This window comes from Plectropomus leopardus, chromosome 11 (assembly GCF_008729295.1).
Source record: "Plectropomus leopardus isolate mb chromosome 11, YSFRI_Pleo_2.0, whole genome shotgun sequence".
Classification (NCBI taxonomy): Eukaryota; Metazoa; Chordata; class Actinopteri; order Perciformes; family Serranidae; genus Plectropomus; species Plectropomus leopardus.
In genome coordinates, this window is record NC_056473.1 from 9,317,101 (window position 1) to 9,328,407 (window position 11,307).

General features: G+C 42.0%; 1 protein-coding gene across 1 annotated transcript; it reads right to left on the reverse strand.

The window, feature by feature from the left end:
• Positions 1–237: 237 nt before the first annotated feature.
• cnot4a (CCR4-NOT transcription complex, subunit 4a) lies at positions 238–10,738 on the reverse strand. The gene is made up of 13 exons (XM_042496428.1): positions 10,521–10,738; positions 7,969–8,191; positions 7,477–7,674; positions 7,071–7,157; positions 6,612–6,713; positions 6,235–6,360; positions 6,006–6,130; positions 5,701–5,907; positions 5,302–5,359; positions 4,930–5,185; positions 2,905–3,414; positions 2,404–2,637; positions 238–488 (listed from the first exon to the last, which is right to left on the reverse strand). The coding sequence occupies exons 2-13, from the start codon at positions 8,140–8,142 to the stop codon at positions 238–240; spliced, it is 2,328 nt and encodes a 775-aa protein (XP_042352362.1). The 5' UTR covers positions 8,143–8,191; positions 10,521–10,738.
• Between the last annotated feature and the right edge of the window lie 569 nt (positions 10,739–11,307).

Sequence of the window (11,307 nt, forward strand, 5' to 3'; positions counted from 1 at the left end):
AGAAGAAAGCATGTTTGTTACTTTGTTAATAATTTTTCATACTCTGCAGATTGGTGTGTATTGCGTTGGGGTGGGGGGTGGGGGGGGCAGGGGTACAGGATGAGTGGGTATAAAGTGGTGGTGGGGGAATGGATGGGTGTCTGCTGTAGTCTGTGTTCAGTGGCGGTCCACAGCGGCACTCTGTAGCAGCTCTGTGGCGGGCTGTCCCGGGGGTCTGAGGGCTTGTGGGTTCAGGGCTCATGGGCCAGTCAGAATTGCCGCGGGGTTAGTTGTGGGAGGGGGCAGGTAGGGAGCCCAGCCGCCGGCGGCTCTGTGGTGGAGGGGGAGGTGGGCGTCGAGGAGGCCGCTGTGGAGGGGCTGGGGGGGAGCGGGCACCGCTGAGCTGGCCGGGCCGTCCATCTCTGTGAGCGCCTGCAGGGACTTGAGCCAGTGTGGTGGGTTGTCGTCCTGGAGACAGTCTAAACTGTTGCCTGCTGAGGCCGGGATGCCTGAGGGGGGAGGGGAGCAGACAGAGAGGTCGCACAACATATGAGTGATGACAAACACAGGGGGGAGACAAACAGACACGTTTTGACACAACACTGCAGTAAATACAAATACAAAGTAAAAACACTTTGGGCTATGAGTTACTTTGTGTCGACTCATTCAAAAAAAATGACTCTCGTAAGTCCCGCCCCTTTTTGCTCTGTGCTCCAATAACAGTTGAGCAAGCTTGGTACGCCGCTTCTCCTTTTATGTTAACCCTCCTACAGCAGGCATGTCAAACCGGTCCACAGGGGGGCCGGTGTGGCTGCAGGTTTTGTTTCCAACCAAGTAGCAGCACACCAGACTTGACTCATTTAATCAACTGATCTCCGTCTTCAGACAGTTGATTGGTCAAACTGTGTGCTCTTGGTTGGTTGGCACAAAAACCTGCAGCCACACCGGCCCCCCTGTGGACCAGTTTGACATGCCTGTCCTACAGACTGTGAGATTTTCTTAAGTCTTAAAAGTTTAGTGTAAGCTACACTGTGCGACATGGATCTAATAAACTTAAACATCGAGTTCAATGTATGCCGACTGTACGATTGCAACTCCTGCCGATTCACAGGCTACAACATACGTCCATCGATGTCCTTACACAAGAATAAAACGTCATCAGCGTGCTTCATCCGTCTACGCCGCTGTAGTGGTATGAGAATAATAAAAAACCAACATGACTCGAGTCCTTGCTATATTGGGATTTGTGTTGAAAAGAGGGAGGAGGAGAATGTGGACGTGATCATGGCTGGGGAGAAGGAGGGGCTGTCAGTCTTTAGAGACATTATATTGTATTCAGTCACATGTTAAGTTAGCTAATGTTAGGAAAATGCTGACTACATAGCAATTCGATGTATAGCTACATCAAGATGAGTTAACTGACAGATCGGCAACATCAGCCAGGTTTGTGCTAAACAGATTTGGAAAAAGACAAACAGGTCGGCTGCTGACATATTTTTAGGATGACATGAATTAGCATGAGCAAGAAAAGATCAAGGAAAATGTTCTTTTGATTAATTGATCTCTGTAGGCCTGACTTTGGATTGCTTAATCAGGATTGTCAGAACTCTGTTTGTCTCAGAAAAATATCGTCAATCCATATTTAACATGGTGAGATTCACGTCACCGACTTCAGCGTGGAATAATTAATCAACCACTATTTGACCAAAAAAAAAATAAATAGAAAAACAAACATTCGCTGGTTAAAGCTTTTCAAATGGGTGAATTTGTTTCTTTTTTGTCAATCATAGCAAATTGAATATTTTTAGTCCATAATATTTTCAAATCAATAAAAAAATAAGTGACCTTTTAATCAACATTTAAAATTAATAGTTCTACCTCAAGCTGACTTTTTAAATTGTGATTAACATGAGCTGTTTAATTGAGTGTGTATTATTTGCAGAAACTGCTGCAGGAAGAGGTGTATAACACCTTTTTATTTAAATTTCTTTAAATATAACTAAATAAGGATCAGAAAATAGTGAAAATATCCATCACACACCCCAAGGTCAAAGTGACATTTTTAAAAATAATTTATTTTCTCAAATCCAAAACATTACATTCTATTTAAAGCTGAAAAGATTCATCATTGTTTATGTCATTCCTACAGATGTCAAACATCTGATGGTTCCAACTTCTCCAGTGAATTTTTCTTTGTCCACTCTGAGGGGCTTTAAAGAAGCTGCAAAGGGCATTTTTAACTATTTTCTTACATTTCTATAAATAGGCAGCATATTAATTTGAAAAGAAAAGAGTTAGGTACAACTCCAATTCACAAATTTACAATTATATAGAAAGAAGCTGGAACCAATAAACGTTTGTCATCTTTGCTTTATAAATGACTTCAACAATGAATCATTTGAAAATTGGGTAATAGTTTCTAACCTGTGATGATAGCAGGGTCCATCCAACTGGCTGTGCCGTCCCAGCTCAGGCTGTGTGAGATGCCTGCTGGCCCCGCCGGCCCACCGACGTGGTTAACACTGTTGGAGGATGAGGAGGATGAAGAGGAGGAGGAGTTTGGGAGGCCCCCGAAGTTGATATTGATGTTGGGCAGGAGAGCTCTGAGGCCGTCCTGCCACTCTTTCACATTTAAGCCGTCTATAGAGCCACTGTTTTCTGCAGGAGAGGAGAGGAGAACAGGTACGTCAGCTCATCAGGTGTTTTGATCAGAGACTAGTGGTCAGCTGCGGAACTGCATCTACCAGCATTCCCTCTGTCAGGTCATTAAACGCTAATCAAAACAAGCACCATAATGCTACGTGGCAGTGTACATATGTTGTGATATTAAATATCTTGATTATGCGACACATCTGCTCTCTGTTTTAACATGCACAGCTCCCGCAGGACACGGAAAGGTGCCACAGTGACCCAGGTGTCTGGTACCTGAGATGGGGATCCCTCCCAGCCCTGTGTTGTGCTGAGGGGGCAGATTCAGGTCCAGGAAATTACTGTGTGAGGCAGCACTGGCTGAGTGGTTCAAGTGTGTGAGGTTATTTCGTGTCGGGACGCCCATCCAGGGGTGTCTGGCTGCGGCTGGCTGCTGCTGCTGACTGGACTGGCTGTTCTGACTGCCGGGGAAACTGAAGGAGCTGTAGATGGCTCTGTGGTGGAGCTGGGGGAGGCGAGGCAGGCCGCTGGGGAAGTGGTGAGAGGCACCAGGGTTGGGGTTGAGAGGAGGCAGGCTGGGACCATGGTTGCTCCCACTGTGGGGGAAGACCCCTGGGGACAAGGGGCTCTGATCCTGCACCGACAGCTCCTTCTCGATCAGATCAGCCAAGGCCTTGCGAGTGACGTCGAAGGGATCGAAGCCGAGATCGTCGTCCTGCTGTTTGCTTGACGAGCCGAAGCCGAAGGCCGCCTGCCAGTCTGTGGAGGAAGACACTGGTATTGTGTCTGTGAGGAAAGAACAGGGACAAGTTACTGGACCGTCCTCTGTTTGTGCAACTCTAAGGCCTTGTCCACACATAGACGAGTAGATTTGAAAATGTAGCGTTTTCTATGTGTTTTGGCCTTTTGTTCACATGCAGACTGCAACTGTCACTGAAAAAAAGACCTAATGTCAAACTCAATCAAAGGTGAGGTTTTTCAGGACTTAAAAATGGACAGGGGAAGTGGTTTTGTCTCATAATGTCATAGTGTGTGTACTTATCTCTTTTGTGAAGTGTCACAAACAAGACACAATTTGGTGCAATGACCCTTGTCAAAAATAGAGCTGGTTCAAACCTTGTTAACAAGATTTTTTACATGTTCATACAGAAATGTAGAGTCACCCTTCAACTACACTGAGGAGCAGAGGCGTCAGAAAGTGCTACGGAGGTCACGACTCCAGGTAGCCTTCCTGTAATAGTCTTCTTTCAGACTTCTTATGTGCCACTCTCTTCTTCTTTGTGTGGCATCAGGGTTTTGCTTATGTCGCCACCTGCTGGTTTGGCATGCTCTCAACAGAGCTTCAGTTGTGACAGATTTTTCTTGTTTTTTTCATATCAGTGCTTGGTGGGGATGGGAACTATATTGAGAACAAAGGAAGGAAAAGCGTCATTTAAAAAAACACCAGCATCTGTGTGGACGAGGCCTTGGTTGACTAGCTTTAGGATTTTTTTTGACTAATTAATTCAATGTTGACAAAGCACCTTTGAAATAACTTGAGACAAGATAGACTACATCTGTGACCTCTCTTCAGTCATTTTTCCATATGAAAGCACTTGTAAATACTTTGTTACTTATGGTTTCACCTTTCTATACTAATCTGAAATAGTTTAGTTTTCATTCTTACTCCTGTAAATAACTAACTTACAACGACAAGTGCTATACTATCAAAATGTATATTATTGATTTTATGAGCACTGTCTCTCCAAAATGATTGTGCTTCCTAAGATGAATGCTGTTGTGAAGAAGGATCTTTAAATCTGAAGCCCACTGAGGCTGTGTTCACACTACGAGTCACAACAATGCAGTGTGACCTGCTACATTATCGCAGTCTCTGTTGAGGTGTTGTTCACGCGCTCGTTCATGAAGTTATGTCATGGGCTCGTGTGAGTCTGGTGCTTGCTGCAAAGCACCTCGACTGGACATCATGTAAAGTTTTAATTTGGCGTCCATTGTAGCTTCATGTCACGGGCTTCCATTGTAAATGACTTGTAGCCTGTGGCTGTGCCGCTCGAGTGTGAACACAGTGTTGCACATATTTGTCAATGCTACATGGATGCCAGAAATGCAGCAGTTAGTCAAGCCTTATGACTTGCAACAGCACAAAATACCTAAATTAATGAGACACCGTTGTAAGAGTCACTATTAAGATGTATAATGCTGATGGCCACAGCTGAATGAAAAACATTGCAGGCTGCAGGTCAAAAGCACAACCAATCAAGCTCCAAAGACTCACAAAGTTTGATTAAATCTCCACTGTACCTGACGTGAAGAGGCTCTGTGGTTCAGGGGTCATGGGCCAGTCAGAATTGCCGCGGGGGGAGCTGGGGAAGGGAGGCAGGCCAGCGGGGAGAGGGTTAGGGTGTCTGAAGTTACTGTTGTCTGAAAAGAGTGACTGGGACTCAGCTGCCGCTCCCTCGAACGGTGAGCGGGCTGTGAGGTCTGACACGCTGATGGGCACCACCAGGCTGGGCTTGGTTAAACCCGGGGGAGGAGAGGGGGAGTCACTGGTGGGTATCTGGAAAAGAGAGAGAGGGGAAAGAGAGGGACAAACACTTGTGTGAAATTGTACTTGTCAAACCTGATTAACCTTCGTTTATATGCAACTGAAATAAAACAGATGAGGCTTTTTACCTGTTGTAAAGTTTCTCCATTCACCATACCGATCGACTCTGGAGGTTTATCACTGGGACTGCAGACATAATTACAAAAGATGCTTTTTTTTTTATAGGTGCAAAGGGTAGTAAACCATATCAGGGTCATCACATACATATGTAAGATATGAGAAGACAAAAGCAAAATGGGACAAAAAAACCCAAAACCCTAAACTGAACAAAATAAATGAATTAGATGTGACAATGTTGTTGCTATAAATATGCAAACATAAGAGGGAAAATATATAAAATAATAAATATATACTAAATGATAATAAATATAGTAATAATATTTTTTCATGAAAAAAAAGCTTACTGAAAGATAAATACAATCATTAAGGATACATTGATGCTACTGCTGAGGTGAAGTCTATATTACCTGTTACTGTCACAGTTAGAGGAGAAGGGGGACAGAGCTGTACGCTGACCAGGACCCAGATCTGTTTCTAGCCCATCTGAAGTAATGACTTCTTGGTCTAGATAGTCTAGCAGCGGAGGAGACTTGCGGTCCTCTGAAAGCCCGTTGGCCAGTTTGTTATGTCCCGACAGCGTTGGCCACCCATCTTTACCGTTGCTACTGTTGGTTCTGTTAAAAAAGCATCAGAAAATAAAAACAATCAAGCTAAGCACAAATGGGAGTAATAAAAGGAAGAAAATCGAAGAAAATAAAATTTAAAAGCCAACCTCTGTGTGGAGTTGGATTTACTCTTTGACTTCTCTGTTCCACATGATGGAGGTTGTAGAAAGCTGGGGTTAATTTTATAGAGGTCTTGGAGGAGTTTCTGCTCATACTCTTGATGTTTCCCTGCCTAAAATCAAATGACAGATGAGTCAGCATTAACAATTTTGCTAAGACACAAAGCAAAGAGCAAGCGCTGAATTCCCATTTCAAAAACAGAAGCAACTATTTTACCTGCATCTCCTCTTTAGTAAAGCTAGCTGCTTCATCCCCCAGCTCATGTAGATACATACAATCAGGTTTGGGACACTGCATACTTTTAAGAAAGTAACTGCAGTACTTTGTTGTGCCTAAAGAAGCCTGCAACAGATGGACAGAAAGAGGAGAAAAGTATACAAAACATGTTTACAAATCAAAGTAAATCAAAGGTAAGGACTTTTCTTTCAGGCACTTTTAGTTTAACCCCAATATTTGATATTGCAGGTTGTTAAAAAAAACAATGTTTGTGTCTTAGGGAATGGAAAGAAATATAAATTCAGTTATGTTACTTTAATGCAAAGAAAACTTTTCAGCATTGCCATATACAAAATCAGCAGTTGTTTGCTTCTCACCTTGAGTGTTCTGCCATCAACAACCACATTGTTCACACACTGTATTGCTCTTAAAGCGTCTTCAGAGCGGATGTAAGTGACATAAGCGCTGGCACTGGGCCCCTGAAAAACCAGAACATTAGAGTAGACACACAAGTTAAACATCTACTGTGGCTGTTTAATTCTGTTGACAGTGTTGTTCCAGGGCAGCAATGAACTATTTGTTTTCACTGGTTGCTTACATTACAATAGTGATATCTAAGAAAATAAAGTGTGACTGGGGGACAAAAAAACAAGAACAATGAAATATGTAACTAAAATAAGAGAGACAAAGCAATTTTGGTTTTTGTAAAATTGTAAACCGCACAAGGTTTTAGTAAAAAAGAAATAATTTCTCTCTCTGAAAGAGTCATACAGATGACGTTGTTTATAAACATATACATTGAGAGTACATCCTGTCTATTTGATCCAGTCTCTCACCTGTGAACCTGCGTAGGATGTGCTATTGTTGATGACCACTTTATGGATTTTCCCAAACCTCCCAAAATACTCTGGTCGTTTTAGGACCTGCGGGCAAAAAGCAAATAATATATATGACTTATCACATAGTTTCTGGGTACACTGAACTCTTTCATACAAAACACTGAACACAAACATTACACTTTAGGCTTCAGTGGGAGGTTTTACAGAGATAACTTTAAAATTTGCACTAAGATAATTCTGTGCTGGTAGTGCTTATGATTTCCATCTGTAAGAAAAGTTCAAAATAAATCCTGCAGCGAGTGACTACAGTTTGTCACAGCCTTATTCACGCAGGACGGTTCCAATGCTCCACTGTCACAGGGAGCAAAGTCACTGAGCTTTCTGGTGGCGGCACTAGACTCACCTCCGGGTCGGCGAGTCGCTGTGAGAGCCCCACCACAAACACCAGGTTTCTCTGGACCACTCTGACGCTGGCCAGATGCTTTCGGTTTTCTGTCACCTTCTGCTTCTTCTCGTTCTGTTTCTGCTTCTTTTCGTTCTTTATCCTTTGGATCTCCTCTTGTGACAGAGGCTTGTACACGGCGGGGTCCTCTGGGTACGGCTACACAAAAACAAAATAATTAATGACAGTAATTAAATCATATGGCTGTGCAAAGGATATTGAATGATTGAGGCCTTTAGTTATTAATATGATAATTCAACAGACATCACCAGCCAAACTGATGAAGATGTAAATTGTAAATGATGAACAAAATGCTTTAAAAGGGTCTTCAAATTAATATTAATTAATATATCAATATTTGGACACTCAACATCATAATATCCTTCGTTTGTCACTTCAGACAAATCATACCCTCAGTTGTGATGAGTTTCTCTGCTATAGTGTCCATCTCACCTTTCTGCAGGCGGGGCAGAGGCCGTTCTCGTCTGTGCGGATGCGATGCCAACAGAAGCGGCAGATCTGATAGCCGCAGGTGCAGGGGAAGAAGTTGACGTCATCAATCTCCAGCGGCTCCATGCACAGAGGGCACTCCATGGGGTCGTCCTTCATTTCAGGGCTGTGGGACATCCTATGGCGCAGCGAGGGTGAGTGTTGAAGCTGGTCACAGAGCACAGGGCTGAGAAAACACACAGAGCAAAGTTTGAGAGCTCCATCATGACATGATTGAAAATAATATCAAACGGAAAAGAAAATCGTTCTGCTAACTGATCTTGTAACAGAATGGTGACTCTGAAACTGACTTTAAGACAACCAAGGTCACAATATTTGACTTCACACTTCAAAAGATATTTATACGTTCCTTTTTAGCTGCAAAAGAAGCACTGCAATCAGATGCCAGATTATTGAAAAAAACCTAGCTAAACTACTGCAGTCTAATACAATGTATCTTGATTTAATGATGGATATATTTTTAATTTTTTGATTTAGAATAGAAAGTATTATTGTCATTGTACAGGATATAATTAGATTTGGAGTGCTACTCCTGATCAGTGCAGTTAAAACTTAACTCTTTAGGTAGGTGTTAAGTCAACTGTATGGTCCTTTTGGAGGCTGTTGTTGATGACACTGGTGAACCACACTGTGCTGTAGGTAGGGTCCAATATTATGATATCTGTACCTTTTAAGTGAAACCAATTCCAACAGAGTACTTTATTTGATACCTTTTTTTCCCTTATTCATTCAATCTATCATGTGAATGGAAGCAGTCAGTTGTGTATAATGCCACCAGACTCCACAGGCGTTCATTGTCACTATGCTTTTGAATGTTTTGATAGCAACTCAGCACAAGGAACTACATAAATTCACCTCCCTCAACTTCACCACACCACAAACTGTATGAGTCGTAGCTGCCGCAGTAGTGGACTAGTCACACGTCACATTAAACTGAAAAACGCTTGCAGTGATTGGCTGTGAGCAAAACCATATAAAGTCGTTATTTGCTAGATTTGGATACAGAAAGGACTGACTGCAGGTGTTGCTTAACTGGAGAAGTTCAAAATTATTTAGTATTGGATTGTTTCAGTCAATATGTTAAAGATATTGAGTACCAATACCCAGCCCTAGTTGTAGGCATGATGCTTCTAATGTTTCATCTACTACATTTAGACCATTAAGGGGAAACAGAATATTGGAAATTGCTCTCAGAGCTGAAACAATTAGGCGATTGACAGAGTATTTCAAATATAAATTTCTAAGTCATTTTAAAACAAAAAAGTCAAGAAATTCACTGGTTCTGACATTCTTAAATGTGAATGTTTGGTCCCCTCTGTCAATTAACTGAAGAAGTCACCTTGGGCTATGGGAGACTGTGATGGCTCGCAAACTACAACCTCCAAAAATGATCATAAAATTGAATCAACCCCTTTTTAAAACTGTGAAGACCAAAACTGAACATTATAACCTCCATGAAGGTTTGGGTTATCACAGGACTCAAGACTGCTCTAGTTTAAGCTGTATGTGAATAAGAAAAGACAACCACCTTAACATCTTGACATCAAAACCAGCTGTCATCATATTAAAGTGATAATGCGGATGTTGTGGTATCTTTTAAGGGTTGCCAGTACGTCATGATGACCCATACAGGATCACGCAACAAACTGCGATTATTTTCAAGTAAAACGTTTTGAACTGTAAAACACCTGCGCGTTTTTCTACGTGACAACACGGCTGCCAGCAGGTCAACTGATGACAAACACACATTAATAAAACCTGGCAATGTGAAGTTGAATTACACGATAAACGCCAACGTTTCAAATATTTGGCAGCATTTTGCTGACAATTTTACATTTACGGGAGTGTCACGGTTTAGCCGCTTCACTCGCAGATATCAGCTGATTGGTTAAGTCGAGTATGAAGCCAGAATACAGAGTTATTTAGCCAGGCTGGTAACTTTAGCTGCTCTGTCTTCTGGATCGTACATTATGACAGATGTTATTCGACTAACGTTAGGCTATGCTAACATTAGCCGCGAATTGGTAAAAGAAGCCGGTCTAACTAATATCACGAATCCAGCAGCAATTCTAAGTCTAATCACACAACCAAAACACACAGAGGTGAATATTAACTTGATATTGGTGTTTAATGCTTTAAAATACGCATGACAAAACCGTACGCCTTCTCCTACATATTAAGTGACAGCTTGCTTTATGCTAACCGCTAGCATCGCTGTAGCTAGCATGCTACATTATCATGAAAACGTACGGGCTTTGGAGCGAAGCTAACGACGCGGCCTACACAGGCTAAAGCTGAACTGGGAGCAAGTTGTTGGCACTATAAACAACTGTCATTGCTCTCACGACATGAAGATTACTTGGACAGTGATCCAATAAACTCGAGGATACTCTAATGGCAGTCTGTAAAATCGTGACAGACTTGACTGTCCTTTATTTATAAAGGGAGAAAGGAAGCTGGCTAGTCCAACTAGCAACTTGGCTAACGTTACTTACCCTGTCCGTATTTAGCTTAGGATTCCACTCCAAGGGAGTCACACCAAATTGGGCGGGGACTGCGAGCCAATGTGTCTGAAATGTCAAAATTTCTATAGCCGGTCACTTAAGATAACCGTAGTTGTGTTGTTCTGTTGTGATTAAAAGGCTACAAAGATGTTTTGCCCCTTTCTTTTCTTGGTATTGTGGAGACAATTTACGCTCAAACCACCATCTTAGCTAGCATTAAAGTAGGGAGGGGGGAGTGGGGCAAGTGTTCAAAGCGACTGAGTCTGCGCAAAGGGATAGATGCTTTGTGGGAAATGAAGTTTTCAGCGACTTCGTACCAGGGAGGGACACATCATGGACTGCATGTTTGCAGTGCTGAGAGGTTACTTTTGTTGTCAAAGATAAGCCATCAAGTTACCCTGTTAAAATGTAATAAGCAATGTAACTATTTATATAACGTCATAAAAGCAATATAATGTATTACATTCGAATACATTTTAATAAATGCTTTCAACTCAGTATAAAACTGAAAAATGTCAGGAAATAGTCCAGGCAACAATAGGACATCCTGCATAGTGAAAGGATGCAAAGCAGCAGAATGAATGTTATATTCCACATACTTTTTACAAACTTTTTACAGAAATTATATTCAGATGTAACCCCTTTGTAATCACTGCCATTTTGATTAAAAATTGAAAGCGACTGAGTCTGCGCAAGGGGATAGATGCTTTGTGGAGAATGAGTTATATTCCACATACTTTTTACAAACTTTTTACAGAAATTATATTCAGAAAAATAA